The sequence below is a fragment of the Syngnathus floridae genome, chromosome 4 (genome assembly GCF_059516105.1).
Source record: "Syngnathus floridae isolate MCC-2025c chromosome 4, RoL_Sflo_1.0, whole genome shotgun sequence".
In the NCBI taxonomy this organism is placed as follows: domain Eukaryota; kingdom Metazoa; phylum Chordata; class Actinopteri; order Syngnathiformes; family Syngnathidae; genus Syngnathus; species Syngnathus floridae.
Genome location: NC_142416.1, coordinates 1,789,648 through 1,810,085, shown reverse-complemented (window position 1 = coordinate 1,810,085; position 20,438 = coordinate 1,789,648). Strand labels below are relative to the sequence as shown.

The following is a 20,438-nucleotide window of genomic DNA, read 5'->3' as shown; positions in this document are numbered from 1 at the left end:
GTTAACTTGAGAGTGCCCACACTCAATCTACTTATCGTGATGTGTTAAATCAATTACTGTTAGACATTATTTGTCTGATAATCTACCAAATCTTTGAATTGAAGAATTTGTGATTTAATTAATAGCTTGTTCAGGGTAATCAGACTTGTATATAATTCTAATGGCCTTCTTTTGAAAACTATTCTGAATTACAACTTTGGATCTTATATTACTTTGCAACAATCTACTCGGTGACAGATTAGGCAGTATAATCACATATGTTAACTTCAGTGCCCACACTGTATTTATTTATGGTTATTTGTTAAATCAAGTACTGTTAGACATGAAATAGGAAGTGTTTAACATAAATGTTATGGCTACTCACCATTGTAGCTCGCTCCTGGTCAATGATATGAGCCTCTTCTTGCAGTGGAAAACTTGCAGCCAACAAACACCGTGGAACCTAAAGGAATGAAATTAAACATTAACATTTCGCCTGGACCAACATTCACACGTACAACGCAACGCGGCTACACTTCTGCTATTACAAACGTAAATCTCCTTAAACACAACGAGTGTTACTTACCGTGTACGCTCTAGGCAAAATTGGATGTGATGCAATTCCAAATCTATCTGAAACGGCAGTTAAAAGTAGAGTTACATCAAGTTTTCTTTTTTTAATCAACACAATCATTTACAACCGTTGACCAGAAAGAATCGTCGAAATTCGACGTCCCCCACAAACGCCACGCTCACTCGCTTTTCAGGGCAACAAAAGTACTTCTTTTTAAAAACGATGAGTTGTACTTACCGTGTACGCTCTGGACGGTCCAGTTGCAAGCAGAAAATAAAAATATTTCTCTTGTTAGTCGTATGTTACCATCCGCTGTGTCTTTGTCAACATCGCCGCCATTTTCCTACTTCCTGCTGCGAGCCACGCCCACGGATTTAAATTTGGGCGGAAGCTCTTTCCATTGGCGTCGTTTTCGCGTATAGCAAATCCGATTGGTTGGGAAGGGGGCACGGTTATGCAGCCGAGGGGTCCTGTGATCGGTGGGATGTAAAGTAGGCGTCGACGTCACGTCCGCGTCACGTGACCACGACGTGGCAGACGTCACATAGCAACCGCTGTTTTGTTTAGTAGACTTACAGTTGTTATGCATTGACATAATGGCGCACACACCAAATAGATTTAAATAAATTAAATAATTCTTCTGCCCACTCTCTTTTAAACAAGTTAACTCTCCCCGCGGATTTGAATTCCGGCGAAAGTTACGCCCATCGACGTCACGTATGTCACGTGACCACGACGTGGCAGATGTCATATAGCAACCGCTGTTTTGTTTAGTAGATTTACAGTTGTTATGCATTGGCATAATGGTGTGCACTCAAAATAGATTTAAATAAATTAAATATTTCTTCTGCCCACTCCCTTTTAAACAAGTTAACTCTGCCCACGTCCATTGACGTCTTGTCTGCGTCACGTGACCACGACGTAGCGACGTCATATAGTAACCGCTGTTTTGATCAGTAGACTTAGTTATTATGCGTTGACATAATGGCGCACTGGTTAGCATGGCCACCTCTTAAGCATGATGTTGCGGGTTCGACGCCTGATCAATGTTAGCATGGAGTGAGCTGAAGTGCATGGCGCTGAAGATTTGAATCTTTGAAATGCGCTGAGGTCTGACATATCAGGCAGAATGGTTTGCCATCACGTTCAACAAAAAATAGAAACTTTCCCACTCTGATTAAAACGTCCTGCGTTCATCTACGTATTTTCGTTTTGCTGTGCATCTTTTCCCTGCCATTTCGAGAGCCCAATTGACACTCATAGTTTAAAGAAATGTGTTTGCCCATCCTACTTTGTGGAATTTCACCACATGCGCTTTTGACCAAAATACCAAATTGAACTCAAGTGAAGCAACACGCACAACCCCCCCCACACACACACACACACACACACACACAAATGTTGATATGAACATAAAAGAGCCGCATGCGGTTCGGGAGTTGCGGCTTGGCCAAACCTGTACTATACAACTTTATTTGTATAAAATTTTCACAACAGCTGTCACACAAACAAAGCGGGAAAAACCGAAGACGTGCGTGTTCCGCCCACGCTGGATTTATTTGCACCTTTGAAAAGACACCGTATTGCCGCAGATGTGGCAAAGAGTACTTTTGGGCATCTGAGACGGAAGGATGTCCAAAGCATCACGTCACCTGCTCTGGTAGGCATGGTGGTGGGACGTTGAGGTCAACCGCTTTGGGGTTGGCTGAATCTTTGATCGCAGGATGCCACACACTTGAAGACAGAAGCAGAAAAGCAGAGCTAAATGCAAAATGTACTCACCGGTGACTCAATTTTTTTCCCCCCTGAAGAAACAGCTGGACGGGTGGCCCCGGCTGGCCAGTGGGACTCTTGTTATTCTGACCCTTTTTAGTGCGCGTTTGGGGCAACAACCGTTTTTTGTGGCGCTCTTTTCTGGTTCAAAAGTGCCCTGCATGTGAATTTGCTTTTCCTGCCTTCTGATTGGATGAGCGCCGGTGTGACGCGGTGCCTCTGTCACCGTGGCGGGGGGTATACGTTGGCATCGGAGCGTCTGCCAACGTCTGAGACCGGCTGGCAGTGTATCGGAGGTGTCGAGTGCGGTGCCGATGGAGCTCACTCACCAGCTGGTGTTAGGGCCACAGAATGAAGGCCAAGGAGAAGAATAGAAAGAGAAACAGAAACTTCTCCTCCAATTGTTTGATTTGTCTCTTCTGAGCTTCGATGAATTCTTTCAGCTCTTTGTTCCTCTAGGACGGACAAATGGAAAGTGGCATTCAAAAGCCAGTAAGCGTGCAAGTAAGTGCCGGGCTGGCTTTGGGCCCTTACCTGTTGCGCGCTGTGCAGCAGATCCATTCTCTCTTGGAGGATGCAAGCGTCGCGCTCCCTCAACTCGCACATCAGGGCTCGCTTCCATTGGTCCACGGCGCTCCTAAGCTCTTCTCTCTGATCCGCCGTCAGCACGTCATTCACGCCAGCGTGGCTGGCTTTTTCGCCGTCCGTGGCGGGGCAGTCCCGCTGCGGTAGCGCCTCGTACAACATGGCCTCCAGCTCCAGGATCCTCTGGGCCGCAATCCTCGTCCATCAGTGGTCCGGCGGGAGATTTGAGGGAGGCTTACCTTATGAGCCTGGTCCATGGAACACTTCCTGAAGTCCAACTCTTCATCCAGGTAGCCCTTCTGCTTGCAGCACATAGAAGAGCCCAAAGGCACAGCGTCAACAAGCTTCTTTCAGCGCAAAGCCTTCCAAAAGTCACATTTGAGCCGCCGAGTCTCGTGGAGTGCGAACATAAGGAGTTCGACATACACTTACGGCGTTATAGCCCAGGATGTCCAGCTTCTTCATCAGATCACTGATGACGATGTCCGGGGGAAAGGCGCAAGGAGCAATGTAAGGTGTTCTGGGACCTCGGGTTAAGGTTAGGGTTGCGAGGGACGCCTTACGTACGCTCACGCCCTCAGCCTCGCAGTAGATCTGCAAAGGGCTGAGGCCGTCTGGGAAACGGACTTGCAGAAACTTCAAGACGGGGGAGCGCCACTCCCTCTCCTGAAAGGCAGAGGCATGCATCCGTCCGTCCGTCCGTCCGTCCGTCACATCTCTGGCCTCAACACGCTTGTGCGAGTCTTCCCACCTCCAGCTCCAGGATGCGGAACTCAAGCAGTTCGTTTTGGTCTCGGATATCCTGGATGTGCTCTTTCAGACGCGCTTCTTCCGCCTCCATCCGCCTGACCTGAAAAGACAGTCAGACCTCATCTGCGGGGCTTCCCGACGGGTGTGACGCCAAGCGACTCCGCCCAGCGCCTTTCTTTCCGTCACCTTTTCGGCCAACTGCTGATTGCTCTGACGCAGCAGCTGCTTCTCCTCCACCCACTTGACATTCTAGAAGAGACAAACGCGTGGACAGCTTTGGAATGTTGTGTCATTTTCATCCACAAATTCTTTGGTTGACTGGAAAATGACATTTGCTTTTCTCCGCATTTTCCCAGCCACATTCGGGGGGCGGGGTTGGTCCAGTAATGCCAGACGAATGAGTGACTGAAGAATGTAGCTATTTTGTCTGAGAAAAAGGTGTGCTCATTGATGAGCTTACCTGTCCTTGTTGCTTCAGCGCTGACTCCAGATCTGCTACTCTGCTTTGATAGTGACCCATTTCTACCATCAGCTTTTCTCTGGTCTGAAAGGAGGAGGAGGGAGGCTCCTCCTCCTCCTTTCAGACCAGAGAACACCCGAGGCTGGGTGAGAACGGGGAGGCTGCGACCCGGCCGGGGGTTGCGGGAAGGAGCGCCACCTTGATCTCCTTCTCGGCGTCGTAGTCCCCTTCGCTGGTCTGGGCTAGCAGAGCGTAAGCTCGTTGCAGCGCTTGATATTCTTGCGTCAGCTGGCGGTAGCGAAGCTCCGCCTCTTCATGCACACACCAATGCAACACAGCACTAGTACCAGAATCAGTCAGACCGGCGACAAAGCACCCGCGACGCAAAGACGAGTCCGATTCCAGGCTGAAGAGGAATGTTTGGTGCCAATACGCTGGCAGAAATGGCGGGCTACCTCTTCGGGTTCCGTGTCGGGGGTTCTGTCGGTGTGAAAAGACAAGGACGATCCGTCCGAGTCCACCAACACGTCTTCGTCGTAGCCGTAAAATGTTTCGATGACCCGCGGGCGCGGAAGCAAACATCTCTCTGAACAAACTGAAGCGACACCTCACGATGAATCGACGAGAGGAACGATAGCGAGAAAAAGGCCATTTCATCTTGCGCAACACCAAGCAGCCGCAAACAAACAGACTCACCTTGCAGGACCTCACGCTTTGTTCCTCCTCAGAGATTCTCGACGTCGGTATCGTAGCAGCAAATCTCTCTCCTGTCGACACAAATAATCCGCCTTTGAGATTCTTTGGATGCAAAGGGAACGAACGGCTCCGGCGCAGAAACAAACGCGACTCACAATGACATTTCTGACATGAGCTCCTGTCTCCAGAGCCTGAAAAACACGTCACCGGCGATGATTGGAGGGACGCTCGTCTTTTCCAAAAGTGACAACTACAGGGTGTGTCAGGGTTTTCCAGATTATCTTTATCGTATCATTATGTTGCTTTGACTTTGACTGCAACCTGTAATAAATAATATTATTTATCCCTTATTTATCCCTATCGCTTATCCCTTCCTACACAAAGTCGTAAAACACCCGTTGCTATGTTTTGACTAGAGGTCAAGGGCTTCCTCTATTCAATCCACTCTTACACCCACCCTGTTTCTCTTAATTAAAATGCTCGTGCAGGAGCCGAGAGTCAGACTTCATTCGTACAACGGATGGACTCTCCATCTGCAGGTGTCCAAAAGAACTTACTTGTCTCCCGTGTGGTTCTTGCAAAATAAGTTGGAGCGAGCGCAACTCTAACAGGGTGCATTTTGCCACTAGCTGCCTACGGACAATGATGTCGCGCTCGCGGCTCATGGTTGACGGGCTGAGCAGCCGGGCAAGTCCGTCGTTTTCAGCGCACAGCGAGTGGCAAAGGCGCTGACAAAACTGCTGAAAACGGCAAAACAAGTCTAAAGCGTGTTCAAACGCGTGCGCACAATGCTCCTGCTTGAAAGGTCGGAATTTAAGGGGCCAATTTTTTGGATGGCGGCCGCCGGCCAAGCTTTGGACGGAAAAGGTTTCCTGGCGACAGCGAGCGAGCGTGGCGCTGCCGTACGTGCACCGAGTCGCCTGCCTGAAGACCTTGGACAAGTCGTCGATGATGTGCCGCTGCTCCACAACTTGAAGGAACTCCATTTCACCGTCCTGCTGGCCGCAACCGCGGTCCAGGTCATTGAGCGAACTAGGCCTTCTCTGTGGAACACAAATGCAGTGGACTCTGTTGGCACGCCGCCGTTGTCCGCGTCGACTTACCAAGCTTGCCATCTCCTCGTTCTCCTGGGTGACAAAGCGCACTTTGTTTTCAAGGCGACACAGCACCAGCGAGAGTTCTTCATTCTTCCTGCTCAGGCGTTTGTTTTTGTACAGGAGTGGCAGAAACTGGCTTTCTGTTTCTCTCAGTCGCTTTAGCTGCAAGCATGAAGTGCGGGATGTGAAAGACGCACAACACGCGGGCCAGAACGTATCCATTCCTTTTGCATCGGTTTGAACGGAATCGTGGCTTTGGCTCCCAATAAAAGACATCTACCAGGCAACCGACTCGACGCGCCGCTCAACTAATAAGCAAGCGCAATGGGTGCCTCGCTGGATGGCGCGCATCAAACGTAGCGCAAACCTTCAAGCGTGCCGTCAATAAATTACCAGTTCATTGCGCTCTTCAGAAAGCAGGGCGTTTCGATCCTCCAGGTTCCTGATGACTGCGCTGAGCTCAGCGATTTTCAGATGAAACCGTCGCGTGTCCCGATCCTCCTGAGACTGAAAACGCCCCGCAACACACACACACAAGCACTCGTTCAAAGTTCAAAACTGTTTTTGTGCTACCTTCCTCCAGCAACGAACTAAGTCATGCGTACTGCAAGTGTGTGATGAGGTGGCTTACGCAATGAAGAGGATTGCTAGTAGCGGCGTTGACCCCACTTCCAGGGTAGTTTAGGCCCGCCCTTTGGGAATCCCTCAGGGCAGCGATCTGCTGCTCGGCAGCCTGAGTCTGCAGCTGAAGGCGGTGGACGTGGCCGGCCCCAGGGCTTCATCCAAAACACTAACCGCTCTGTCTTTCAGCTTGATCTCATCCGTCTGGATGTACAAACGGGGAGCGCTCAGGCAGGCGGGCAAACTCATTTGCCAGAATTGTGACAAAAACAAAGAGAGCAACCGGCCAATTTTTTTTCTTGAATCGACAAGAACACCTTTGCTGTGACAAAAGCGAAGCGAGCAACCGGACATTTTCTTCTTGTGAAATAGAATAGAATAGAATGCCTTAGGTGTCATTGCACTGCAGGTATACAACGAAATTGGGAACATAGCCACGCACCGCGCATCTGATCAGTCCTACCAGTCGGCGGATCTCCCTCTCGCAGTCTCTCTTGGTTCGGCTCAGCTCCTCCCGATGCTGGTGATGAGCCGATCGGAGCTCGGCCGCTCGGGACTGCCAGGCCTGCTGGGCCGCTGCCAGGGCTTCTTCCGCGCTCCTGGTGGAGGCGACACCGCTCGGTCTCCCGACACCGCCGCGTCTCCTCCACCTCCGCCAGCAAAGCGCCCCCCCTCCTCACCTGAGCAGACATTGCGCCACACCGGGCCGTTGAGACCGCAACGGAGCGCCGCGACGCTTACTGGGGACAAGCTACACAATACGGTAGCGGCCGCATCGAAGCCCGACGTGGCGTGCGGATAGTCAGACACGGATAGAGCGGATCACCTTGTCCATGGAGCCGTCCCTCAGGCTGAGGACCAAGGCATTCAGTCGCTGGATCTCTCCATCTTTGATTTTGATCACTCTCATCAGCTCCATTTCATGCTGCCGCAGTAATGTCTCCCTGGTAATGGCTAACTCTTTCTGCTTCTCCTCATGGAGTTTGCTTTTGAGTTCCGTCATGGCGGCGGTGGCACGGTGGTGCTCCGCCCGCAGGTCCTGACTTCTCTCTCTCTCCAGACAGCTGACCTGACATGACTTAGACTTAGACTTAGACAAACTTTATTGTCATCTTGTCTGCACATGGTGCATACAAAATGAAATTCCGTTGCATACGTCTTACAACAAAGTAGTGATATTGCAGTTGAATAGAAGTAACATATCCTATGAAAATATATATATATATACATATATACTATATATATATATATATATATATATATATATTAAAAATAAGTATAAAGTGCAGCAGTGATAATTATGCAATAGTGCAAGTAGGCAAAACAGTATTCAAGAGTGTGCAGAGGAATGCTAAACCATGTATTAAACTTCTATTTAAAGGGTTTATACAAGTTCAGTAAAGTTGGTAGTGCGAGATAGTGCAAGATAGAGGTCCGTAGTGTCATACAGTTCTGTGAATGTGTGATGCAGAGTTCAGTTTAGAGCTCAACAGTTCTAGTGTTCAACAGTCTGATGACAGCAGGGAAAAAGCTGTTGCAGAACCTGGTGGACCTGCAGCGGATGCTGCAAACCTCTTCCCAGAGGGCAGCAGGGAGAACAGTCCATGGTGGGAGTGTGATGGGTCATTGATGATGTTACGGGCACGGGACATGCAGCGCTGAGATGAAATGTCCTGAATGGAGGGAAGAGGAGCCCCTATGATCCTCTCTGCTGTCCTCACCACTCTCCTCACGTTCTTCCAATCGGAGGCGGTGCAGCCTCCACACCACACAGAGAGACAGCTTGTCAGAATGCTCTCTATGGTGCTCCTGTAGAACGTCCTCATGATGGGTGGGAGCAGGTGGGCTCTCCTCATCCTCCGCAGGAAGTACAAGCGCTTCTGTGCCCTCTTGACCAGTGCCGTAGTGTTCATAGTCCAGGTGAGGTCTTCTGTGATGTGGACCCCCAGGAATTTGGTGGTGCTGACCACCTCCACAGCTGAGCTGTTGATGATCAGTGGAGCGTGGTGAGGCTGTTTTTTCCTGAAGTCGACGATGATCTCCTTCATCTTCTCCTCATTCAGGATCAGGCTGTTTTCTCTGCACCAGCCCACCAGCTGCTCCACCTCCTCTCTGTAGTCCAGGTCGTTGTTGTCTCTGATGAGCCCCACCACCGTTGTGTCGTCTGCTGACTTCACGATGTGATTGGTGGTGAACCTGAGGACGCAGTCGTGTGTCATCAGGGTGAACAGCAGGGGGCTCAGGACGCAGCCCTGAAGGGAGCCTGTGCTGAGGGTGATGACATCAGAGGTGTTCTGTCCGACCCGGACTGACTGAGGTCTGTTGCTGAGGAAGTCTAGCAGCCAGTTGCGAAGGGGGGTGTTGAAGCCCAGGTGTTCCAATTTTCCTACCAGATGCTGTGGGATGATGGTGTTAAACGCTGAGCTGAAGTCCAGGAACAGCCTCCGCACATGGGTGTTCTTCTCCTCCAGGTGAGCCAGGCTCAGGTGAAGAACGGAGGAGATGGCGTCCTGAGTGGAGCGGTTTTGCCGGTCGGCAAACTGGAACGGGTCAAATAATAGGGGGAGTCTGGAAACGATGTGACCTTTAAGCAGCCTTTCGAAGCACTTCATCATAACCGGAGTCAGTGCAACAGGCCGGTAATCATTAAATGAGGTGATTTGAGGTTTCTTCGGCACCGGAATGATGGAGGCAGTCTTAAAGCACGCCGGCACTGTGGCTTGGCCCAGCGAGGTGTTAAAAATGTCTGTGATGACCCCAGCCAGATGACTTGCACATTCCCTGAACACACGCCCAGGAATGTTGTCGGGGCCAGGGGCCTTACAGGGGTTGACTCTCCTCAGGGTCTTCAACACATCGGCGGAGTCAAGGCAGAGTACCTCCTCTTCCTGATGGGGGACAGTTTTAACTGCTGGAGTGCCGTTTAGTGCCTCGAACCTCCCAAAGAAGTTATTTAGACCATTTAGAAAGTCAGCATCAACTACACCCACCGGGGGGGGGGGGGGGAGAGTGAGTTGTAGTCTGTAATCGCCCGTATGCCTTGCCCCATACTCCTGATGTTTTTGACGTCGTGGAAACGATCCTGAAATTTTCGACTGCGGTCTCGCTTCGCTATCCTGATGGCACGGTTCAAGTTGGCTCTCGCTGTCCTCAGTGTCTCCTTGTCGCCAGACTTGAAGGCAGAGTTCCGCGCTCGTAGCGTTTGACGTACCTCCTCAGTCATCCAGGGTCGTTGGTTGCCCCGGGTGATGATATTCTTAGTGGTGCTGACGTCCTCGGTGCATTTGTTGATGTAGGCTGACACAGTCATGGCACACGCATGTCTAATCTACATCGGGAAAACTGGGAGGGAGGGAGGGAGGCAGGCAGGGAGGCAGGCAGGGAGGCAGGCAGTGTCTGTCTGTTGAGGTTTTCACCTTGTTCTTCTCCTGCTGAAGTTCTAACTGGACGTCCATCAGTTTGGTTCTCAGCTCGTCATTGGCGGCCTGAAGGGCGTCCGTTCGCTCCGCCTTGGCCCGCCCTGCCCGGTCGTCAGTCAGAGATCACAACATTTGTACCTGGAGAGCACAAACGCAGCGCTGTTTTCCACTGGCTTCGAACTCAACTTCAATCGGTACCGTAACTTACAACATCATAAACATAGAACTAGCTTGACTTATTCATTGAATAAATGCATTTGGTTCTTCAAAACTGCATCACGCAACATAGCGTGACCGAGACGGCCGTTATCCACCTGCGTGAAGTTATTTGGTGAAATGAATGAGATGTTTAAGACACCATCGTTCTGTCTCTATGTAGATGAAGGGAAATAATCGATTGCTGAAGGTCCAAAGGTGTTGTGATAAACAAATAAACATATTAGTGATTAGTGACATATTTGTGATAAACATATTAGGCAGGATAATCACATATGTTAACGTGACTGCCCACACTGTATTTATTTATGGTTATTTGTTAAATCGAGTACTGTTAGACATGAAATAGGAAGTGTTTAACATAAATGGAAGACGAAAGGGGTACTCACCATTGTAGCTCCTGCTGGTCAATGATACGAGCCTCTTCTTGCAGTGGAAAACATACAGCCAACAAACACCGTGGAACCTAAAGGAATGAAATTAAACATTAACATTTAGCCTCAACCAACATTCACAGATACAACGCAACGCAAACTACACAAACGTAAATCTTTTTAAACACAATGAGTTGTACTTACCGTGTACGCTCTAGACGGTCCACTTGCAAGCAGAAAATAAAGATATTTCTGTTGATAATCGTCGTGTTTGTATCCGGTGTCTCGCTCAAGGCCATTGCGCCCACAGATTTGAATTTTGGCGAGAGTTCAGCCTATTGACGTCATTTCCGCGGTGTAATACCCGCATATCTGAAACGGGAAAGTTAAGAGTAGAGTTAAATAAAGTTTTTAGTCAACGCAATAATTTACAACCGTTGACCAGTCGAAATAATCGTCAAAATTTGGCGTCTGTGGCTGGAAGCAGACGCCGAGTTCGACATTCCTCCCAAACGCCACACTCCCTCGCTTTTCAGGGCTAAAAACAAACAGTTGTAATTACCTTGTACGCTCTAGACGGTCAAGTTGCAAGCTGAAAACAAAAATATTTGCCTTGTTAGTCATCGTGTTACTAACCGCTGTGTCTTGTTTGCCAGAATTGCCGCTTTCCTACTTCCTGTTGCAAGCCACGCCCACGGATTATAATTTTGCCGTGAGTTCCGCCTATTGACGTCATGTCCGCGTCACATGACTGCGACGTAATATTATCTAAAACTGTTTGTGCGGTATTGTGTTGTTCTGTGCGGTATTGTGTTATTCTGTGCGGCGTCGTGTTGTTCTGTGCGGCGTCGTGTTGTTCAGTGCGACGTCGTGTTGTTCAGTGCGGCATGGTGTTGTTCAGTAAGGCATGGTGTTGTTCAGTGCGGCATGGTGTTGTTCAGTGCGGCATAATGTTGTTCAGTGCGGCATAATGTTGTTCAGTGCGGCATGGTGTTGTTCAGTGCGGCATGGTGTTGTTCAGTGCGGCATGGTGTTGTTCAGTGCGGCATGGTGTTGTTCAGTGCGGAATGGTGTTGTTCAGTGCAGCATGGTGTTGTTCAGTCCGGGATGGTGTTGTTCAATGCGGGATCGTGTTGTTCAGTGCGGGGTGGTGTTGTTCAGTGCGGGATGGTGTTGTTCAGTGCGGCATGGTGTTGTTCAATGCGGCATGGTGTTGTTCAGTGCGGGATGGGGTTGTTCATTGCGGCATGGTGTTGTTCAGTGCGGCATGGTGTTGTTCAGTGCGGCATGGTGTTGTTCAGTGCGGCATGGTGTTGTTCAGTGCGGCATAATGTTGTTCAGTGCGGCATGGTGTTGTTCAGTGCAGGATGGTGTTGTTCAGTGCGGCATGGTGTTGTTCAATGCAGGATCGTGTTGTTCAGTGCAGCATAATGTTGTTCAGTGCAGCATGGTGTTGTTCAGTGCGGCATGGTGTTGTTCAATGCGGCATGGTGTTGTTCACTGCGGGATGGTGTTGTTCAATGCGGGATCGTGTTGTTCAGTGCGGCATAATGTTGTTCAGTGCGGCATGGTGTTGTTCAGTGCGGCATGGTGTTGTTCAGTGCGACATAATGTTGTTTAGTGCGGCATAATGTTGTTCAGTGCGGCATAATGTTGTTCAGTGCGGCATGGTGTTGTTCAGTGCGGCATGGTGTTGTTCAGTGCGGCATGGTGTTGTTCAGTGCAGGATGGTGTTGTTCAGTGCGGCATGGTGTTGTTCAGTGCGGCATGGTGTTGTTCAGTGCGGGATGGTGTTGTTCAGTGCGGGATGGTGTTGTTCAGTGCGGCATGGTGTTGTTCAGTGCGGCATGGTGTTGTTCAGTGCTGCATGGTGTTGTTCAGTGCGGCATGGTGTTGTTCAGTGCAGGATGGTGTTGTTCAATGCGGGATCGTGTTGTTCAGTGCGGCATGGTGTTGTTCAGTGCGGCATGGTGTTGTTCAGTGCGGCATAATGTTGTTCAGTGCGGCATGGTGTTGTTCAGTGCGGCATGGTGTTGTTCAGTGCGGCATAGTGTTGTTCAGTGCGGCATGGTGTTGTTCAGTGCGGCATAATGTTGTCCAGTGCGCCATAATGTTGTTCAGTGCGGCATGGTGTTGTTCAGTGCGAGATGGTGTTGTTCAGTGCAGCATGGTGTTGTTCAATGCGGCATGGTGTTGTTCAGTGCGGGATGGTGTTTTTCAGTGCAGGATGGTGTTGTTCAGTGCGGCATGGTGTTGTTCAATGCGTCAGTGCGGCATAATGTTGTTCAGTGCGGCATGGTGTTGTTCAGTGCGGCATGGTGTTGTTCAGTGCGGCATGGTGTTGTTCAGTGCAGGATGGTGTTGTTCAGTGCGGCATGGTGTTGTTCAATGCGGCATGGTGTTGTTCAGTGCGGCATGGTGTTGTTCAGTAAGGCATGGTGTTGTTCAGTGCGGCATGGTGTTGTTCAGTGCGGCATAATGTTGTTCAGTGCGGCATAATGTTGTTCAGTGCGGCATGGTGTTGTTCAGTGCGGCATGGTGTTGTTCAGTGCGGCATGGTGTTGTTCAGTGCGGCATGGTGTTGTTCAGTGCGGAATGGTGTTGTTCAGTGCAGCATGGTGTTGTTCAGTCCGGGATGGTGTTGTTCAATGCGGGATCGTGTTGTTCAGTGCGGGGTGGTGTTGTTCAGTGCGGGATGGTGTTGTTCAGTGCGGCATGGTGTTGTTCAATGCGGCATGGTGTTGTTCAGTGCGGGATGGTGTTGTTCATTGCGGCATGGTGTTGTTCAGTGCGGCATGGTGTTGTTCAGTGCGGCATGGTGTTGTTCAGTGCGGCATGGTGTTGTTCAGTGCGGCATAATGTTGTTCAGTGCGGCATGGTGTTGTTCAGTGCAGGATGGTGTTGTTCAGTGCGGCATGGTGTTGTTCAATGCAGGATCGTGTTGTTCAGTGCAGCATAATGTTGTTCAGTGCAGCATGGTGTTGTTCAGTGCGGCATGGTGTTGTTCAATGCGGCATGGTGTTGTTCACTGCGGGATGGTGTTGTTCAATGCCGGATTGTGTTGTTCAGTGCGGCATAATGTTGTTCAGTGCGGCATGGTGTTGTTCAGTGCGGCATGGTGTTGTTCAGTGCGACATAATGTTGTTTAGTGCGGCATAATGTTGTTCAGTGCGGCATAATGTTGTTCAGTGCGGCATGGTGTTGTTCAGTGCGGCATGGTGTTGTTCAGTGCGGCATGGTGTTGTTCAGTGCAGGATGGTGTTGTTCAGTGCGGCATGGTGTTGTTCAATGCGGCATGGTGTTGTTCAGTGCGGGATGGTGTTGTTCAGTGCGGGATGGTTTTGTTCAGTGCGGCATGGTGTTGTTCAGTGCGGCATGGTGTTGTTCAGTGCGGCATGGTGTTGTTCAGTGCGGCATGGTGTTGTTCAGTGCAGGATGGTGTTGTTCAATGCGGGATCGTGTTGTTCAGTGCGGCATGGTGTTGTTCAGTGCGGCATGGTGTTGTTCAGTGCGGCATAATGTTGTTCAGTGCGGCATGGTGTTGTTCAGTGCGGCATGGTGTTGTTCAGTGCGGCATAGTGTTGTTCAGTGCGGCATGGTGTTGTTCAGTGCGGCATAATGTTGTCCAGTGCGCCATAATGTTGTTCAGTGCGGCATGGTGTTGTTCAGTGCGAGATGGTGTTGTTCAGTGCAGCATGGTGTTGTTCAATGCGGCATGGTGTTGTTCAGTGCGGGATGGTGTTGTTCAGTGCAAGATGGTGTTGTTCAGTGCGGCATGGTGTTGTTCAATGCGTCAGTGCGGCATAATGTTGTTCAGTGCGGCATGGTGTTGTTCAGTGCGGCATGGTGTTGTTCAGTGCGGCATGGTGTTGTTCAGTGCAGGATGGTGTTGTTCGGTGCGGCATGGTGTTGTTCAATGCGGCATGGTGTTGTTCAGTGCGGGATGGTGTTGTTCAGTGCAGGATGGTGTTGTTCAGTGCGGCATGGTGTTGTTCAGTGCGGAATGGTGCTGTTCAGTGCGGCATGGTGTTGTTCAGTGCGGCATGGTGTTGTTCAGTGCAGGATGGTGTTGTTCAATGCGGGATCGTGGTGTTCAGTGCGGCATGGTGTTGTTCAGTGCGGCATGGTGTTGTTCAGTGCGGCATAATGTTGTTCAGTGCGGCATGGTGTTGTTCAGTGCGGAATGGTGTTGTTCAGTGCGGCATGGTGTTGTTCAGTGCGGCATGGTGTTGTTCAATGCGGGATCGTGTTGTTCAGTGCGGGGTGGTGTTGTTCAGTGCAGGATGGTGTTGTTCAGTGCAGGATGGTGTTGTTCAGTGCGGCATGGTGTTGTTCAATGCAGGATCGTGTTGTTCAGTGCAGCATAATGTTGTTCAGTGCAGCATGGTGTTGTTCAGTGCGGCATGGTGTTGTTCAATGCGGCATGGTGTTGTTCAGTGCGGGATGGTGTTGTTCAGTGCGGCATGGTGTTTTTCAGTGCGGCATAATGTTGTTCAGTGCAGCATGGTTTTGTTCAGTGCGGCATGGTGTTGTTCAGTGCGACATAATGTTGTTCAGTGCGGCATAATGTTGTTCAGTGCGGCATGGTGTTGTTCAGTGCGGCATGGTGTTCAGTGCGGCATGGTGTTGTTCAGTGCGGCATGGTGTTGTTCAGTGCAGGATGGTGTTGTTCAGTGCAGGATGGTGTTGTTCAATGCGGCATGGTGTTGTTCAGTGCGGGATGGTGTTGTTCAGTGCAGGATGGTGTTGTTCAGTGGGCATGGTGTTGTTCAGTGCGGCATGGTGTTGTTCAGTGCGGCATGGTGTTGTTCAGTGCGGCATGGTGTTGTTCAGTGCAGGATGGTGTTGTTCAATGCGGGATGGTGTTGTTCAGTGCGGGATGGTGTTGTTCAGTGCAGGATGGTGTTGTTCAGTGCGGCATGGTGTTGTTCAATGCGGCATGGTGTTGTTCAGTGCAGGATGGTGTTGTTCAGTGCGGCATGGTGTTGTTCAATGCGGCATGGTGTTGTTCAATGCGGCATGGTGTTGTTCAGTGCGGCATGGTGTTGTTCAGTGCGGCATGGTGTTGTTCAGTGCAGCGTAATGTTGTTCAGTGCGGCATGGTGTTGTTCAGTGCGGAATGGTGTTGTTCAGTGCGGCATGGTGTTGTTCAGTGCGGGATGGTGTAGTTCAGTGCGGCATGGTGTTGTTCAGTGCGGCATGGTGTTGTTCAGTGCGGGATGGTGTTGTTCATTGCGGCATGGTGTTGTTCAGTGCGGCATGGTGTTGTTCAGTGCGGCATGGTGTTGTTCAGTGCGGCATAATGTTGTTCAGTGCGGCATAATGTTGTTCAGTGCGGCATGGTGTTGTTCAGTGCGGGATGGTGTTGTTCAGTGCAGGATGGTGTTGTTCAGTGCGGCATGGTGTTGTTCAATGCGGGATCGTGTTGTTCAGTGCGGCATGGTGTTCAGTGCGGCATGGTGTTGTTCAGTGCGGCATGGTGTTGTTCAGTGCGGCATGGTGTTGTTCAGTGCGGCATAATGTTGTTCAGTGCGGCATAATGTTGTTCAGTGCGGCATAATGTTGTTCAGTGCGGCATAATGTTGTTCAGTGCGGCATAATGTTGTTCAGTGCGGGATGGTGTTGTTCATTGCGGCATGGTGTTGTTCAGTGCGGCATGGTGTTGTTCAGTGCGGGATGGTGTTGTTCAGTGCAGGATGGTGTTGTTCAGTGCGGCATGGTGTTGTTCAGTTCGGGATGGTGTTGTTCAGTTCGGGATGGTGTTGTTCAGTGCGGCATGGTGTTGTTCAGTGCGGCATAATGTTGTTCAGTGCGGCATGGTGTTGTTCAGCGCGGAATGGTGTTGTTCAGTGCGGCATGGTGTTGTTCAGTGCGGCATGGTGTTGTTCAGTGCGGCATGGTGTTGTTCAGTGCGGCATGGTGTTGTTCAGTGCGGGATGGTGTTCAATGCGGGATCGTGTTGTTCAGTGCGGCATGGTGTTGTTCAGTGCGGCATGGTGTTGTTCAGTGCGGCATGGTGTTGTTCAGTGCGGCATGGTGTTGTTCATTTCGGCATAATGTTGTTCAGTGCGGCATAATGTTGTTTAGTGCGGCATGGTGTTGTTCAGTGCGGGATGGTGTGGTTCAGTGCGTTATAATGTTGTTCAGTGCGGCATGGTGTTGTTCAGTGCGGCATGGTGTTGTTCAGTGCGGCATGGTGTTGTTCAGTGCGGCATAATGTTGTTCAGTGCGGCATAATGTTGTTCAGTGCGGCATGGTGTTGTTCAGTGCGGGATGGTGTTGTTCAGTGCGGGATGGTGTTGTTCAGTGCGGCATGGTGTTCAATGCGGAATGGTGTTGTTCAGTGCAGGATGGTGTTGTTCAGTGCGGCATGGTGTTGTTCAGTGCGGCATAATGTTGTTCAGTGCGGCATGGTGTTGTTCAGTGCGGCATGGTGTTGTTCAGTGCGGCATGGTGTTGTTCAGTGCGGCATGGTGTTGTTCAGTGCGGCATAATGTTGTTCAGTGCGGCATGGTGTTGTTCAGTGCGGCATGGTGTTGTTCAGTGCGGCATAATGTTCAGTGCGGCATAATGTTGTTCAGTGCGGCATGGTGTTGTTCAGTGCGGGATGGTGTTGTTCAGTGCAGGATGGTGTTGTTCAGTGCGGCATGGTGTTCAGTGCGGGATGGTGTCTTTCAGTGCGGCATGGTGTCGTTCAGTGCGGCATGGTGTCTTTCAGTGCGGCATGGTGTCGTTCAGTGAGGCATGGTGTTGTTCAGTGCGGCATGGTGTTATTTAGTGCGGCATGGTGTTGTTCAGTGCGGGATGGTGTTGTTCAGTGTGGCATGGTGTTCAGTTCGGCATGGTGTTGTTCAGTGCGGTATCGTGTTGTTCAGTGCGGTATCGTGTTTCTCAGTGCGGTATCGTGTTGTTCAGTGCAGTATCGTTGTGTTGTTCGTATTGTGTTGTGTTATTCGTAATGTGTTGTGTTGTTCGTATTGTGTTGTGTTGTTCATATTGTGTTGTTCATATTGTGTTGAGTTGTTCGTATTGTGTTGTGTTGTTCGTATTGTGTTGCCTTTAACACTTAGCCTCTAACACTTAGCCTCTAACACTTAGCCTCTAGCATCTAGAAGGTAAATAAATAGGAAGGAAGAACTCACCGGTGACGTCTTCGCCCATGTCCAAGCGTTGTACTTTGTATTTTCATCCTTCTGACAGTGGAAAACATAGCCAACAAACACCGTGGAACCTAAACGAATGAAAGAAAACTATCATTTGGCCACAACCAACATTCACAGATACAACACAATGTGACGTGCGGGGTTGAGGTTAAAGGTTGAGTGAAGGGCCCTCGTTTTAAACTACTTTTTTGAAAAGGATTGGGAACAAGTAAGACGTATTTAATTTATTTAATGGGAAGTAGTAAGAGCTATTGAATTTAATCTATGTATTATATTCTATTGTATTGTATTCTGTTGTATTCTTTTGGATTGTATTCACACTAACCCCACTAAAACTTCAGCCCACAAAAACTCGCCTCTGGCGCCTAGCCTCTGGCACTTAGCCTCTAACACTTAGCCTTTAACACTTAGCCTTTAACACTTAGCCTTTAACACTTAGCCTAGAAGGTGAATAAATAGGGTTAAAGGTTGAGTGAAGGGACCTCGTTTTAAACTACTGTTTTGAAAAGGAGTGGGAACAAGTAAGACGTATTTAATTTATTTAATGGGAAGTAGTAAGACTTATTAAATTTATTTAATCTACTTTTCTTCTCAGGCAAAATTTGATGTGCTGCAATTCCAAATTTCCAAAGTGAATGAAGGAATGAAGTCCTTTAAATTATGATTTTGTATAAATACTAGGCATTAACACAAAATCGACGGCACAAAATGGGCAGACTTTACTTGTTTGAAAAGGACTGGTTACAAGACAGACTTTTTTAATTTATTTAATGGGAAGAAGACTTATTTAGTTTAATTGATCTATTTTTGTTCCCTGGCAAAATTCGATTTGCTGCAATTCCAAATTTCCAAAGTGAATGAAGGAAAGAAGTCGTTTAAATTATGATTTTGTTTAAATACTAGGCATAGACACAAAATCTACGGCACAAAATGGGCAGACTTTACTTGTTTGAAGAGGACTGGTTACAAGACAGACTTTTCTGATTTATTTAATGGGAAGAAGACTTATTTAGTTTATTTAATCTATTTTTGTTCCCTGGCAAAATTGGATTTGCTGAAATTGTATTTTGCCAAATCTTGCCTTGAGACCTGATAGGAAGTATTAAACGCTTAGTTAAATCAATACAAGTTGGTAATAAGAGCGAGTAATGTTGGTTGAACCGATGAATGAAGGTTGAAAGCAATTTAAATTATGACTTTGTATAAATACTAGACATTAACAGAACATCTACTGCGCGAAATGGGCAGAGTTTACTTGTTTGAGAAGGAGTGGCTTATTCAAAACTAAGATTTATTTAATCTGTTTGTTCCCAGGCAAAATTGGATGTGATGCAATTCCAAATTTCACCACATGATGGTGCCCAATTTTGACTTCATAAGACATATTAAACACTTAGCTTGTTATTATGTTCAAGGTAATCAGATTTGTTTATTATTCTAATGGCCTCTTCAAAACTATTCTGGATTACTACTTTGGATCTATTCTACATTACTTGGCAACAACATACTCTGTAACAGATTAGGCAGTATAATCATATATGTTAACTTGAGAGTGCCCACACTCAATCTACTTATCGTGATGTGTTAAATCAATTACTGTTAGACATTATTTGTCTGATAATCTACCAAATCTTTGAATTGAAGAATTTGTGATTTAATTAATAGCTTGTTCAGGGTAATCAGACTTGTATATAATTCTAATGGCCTTCTTTTGAAAACTATTCTGAATTACAACTTTGGATCTTACATTACTTTGCAACAATCTACTCGGTGACAGATTAGGCAGTATAATCACATATGTTAACTTCAGTGCCCACACTGTATTTATTTATGGTTATTTGTTAAATCAAGTACTGTTAGACATGAAATAGGAAGTGTTTAACATAAATGTTATGGCTACTCACCATTGTAGCTCGCTCCTGGTCAATGATACAAGCCTCTTCTTGCAGTGGAAAACTTGCAGCCAACAAACACCGTGGAACCTAAAGGAATGAAATTAAACATTAACATTTCGCCTCGACCAATTTTCACACGTACAACGCAACGCGGCTACACTTCTGCTATTACAAACGTAAATCTCCTTAAACACAATGAGTGTTACTTACCGTGTACGCTCTAGACGGTCCAGTTGCAAGCAGAAAATAAAGATATTTCTGTTGATAATCGTCGCTGCTCAGTGGCTCACGGCCATCGCGCCAACAGATTTGAATTTTGGCGGAGGTTCGGGCAATTACGTCATATCCGCGGCATTTGACTGCGACGTAATACCCGCTTATCTGAAACGGCAGTTAAAAGTAGAGTTACATCAAGTTTTCTTGGAACCTAAACGAATGAAAGAAAACTATCATTTGGCCACAACCAACATTCACAGATACAACACAACGTGCGGGGTTGAGGTTAAAGATTGAGTGAAGGGCCCTCGTTTTAAACTACTGTTTTGAAAAGGAGTGGGAACAAGTAAGACGTATTTAATTTATTTAATGGGAAGTAGTAAGACTTATTAAATTTATTTAATCTACTTTTCTTCCCAGGCAAAATTTGATGTGCTGCAATTCCAAATTTCCAAAGTGAATGAAGGAATGAAGTCCTTTAAATTATGATTTTGTATAAATACTAGGCATTAACACAAAATCGACGGCACAAAATGGGCAGACTTTACTTGTTTGAAAAGGACTGGTTACAAGACAGACTTTTTTAATTTATTTAATGGGAAGAAGACTTATTTAGTTTA

At 48.2% G+C, this 20,438-nt stretch overlaps 2 protein-coding genes and 1 long non-coding RNA gene across 14 annotated transcripts in view; all 3 read right to left on the bottom strand.

Moving 5' to 3' along the window:
- Positions 1–20,438, bottom strand: part of LOC148398548 (janus kinase and microtubule-interacting protein 3-like) — a 319,781-nt gene that overhangs the window by 289,503 nt on the left and 9,840 nt on the right. For 7 of the 12 annotated variants that reach the window (XR_015858222.1, XR_015858224.1, XR_015858223.1 and 4 more), the window contains exons 12-13: positions 19,813–19,983; positions 19,612–19,689 (exon numbers count right to left, since the gene is read on the bottom strand). The gene's annotated coding sequence lies outside the window, so the exon portion shown is untranslated. Of the gene's footprint in view, positions 1–364; positions 443–565; positions 750–2,205; positions 2,622–7,425; positions 7,605–7,734; positions 10,093–10,559; positions 10,637–10,748; positions 10,917–11,106; positions 11,137–17,686; positions 17,776–19,611; positions 19,690–19,812; positions 19,984–20,438 lie in introns of those variants that run through there. The other 5 variants (XR_015858228.1, XR_015858229.1, XR_015858227.1 and 2 more) reach the window with 5 other exon arrangements.
- Positions 1,985–3,922, bottom strand: LOC148398550 (janus kinase and microtubule-interacting protein 3-like). Its single transcript, XM_088374766.1, has 4 exons — positions 3,848–3,922; positions 2,861–3,761; positions 2,656–2,781; positions 1,985–2,287 (listed from the first exon to the last, which is right to left on the bottom strand). Exons 2-3 carry the CDS (start codon positions 3,071–3,073, stop codon positions 2,665–2,667), a joined length of 330 nt encoding a protein of 109 aa, XP_088230892.1. The 5' UTR covers positions 3,074–3,761; positions 3,848–3,922; the 3' UTR covers positions 1,985–2,287; positions 2,656–2,664.
- LOC148398549 (uncharacterized) lies at positions 5,976–7,202 on the bottom strand. The gene is made up of 4 exons (XR_015857852.1): positions 6,999–7,202; positions 6,546–6,739; positions 6,308–6,421; positions 5,976–6,076 (listed from the first exon to the last, which is right to left on the bottom strand). It is a non-coding gene; the product is annotated as an uncharacterized LOC148398549 (long non-coding RNA).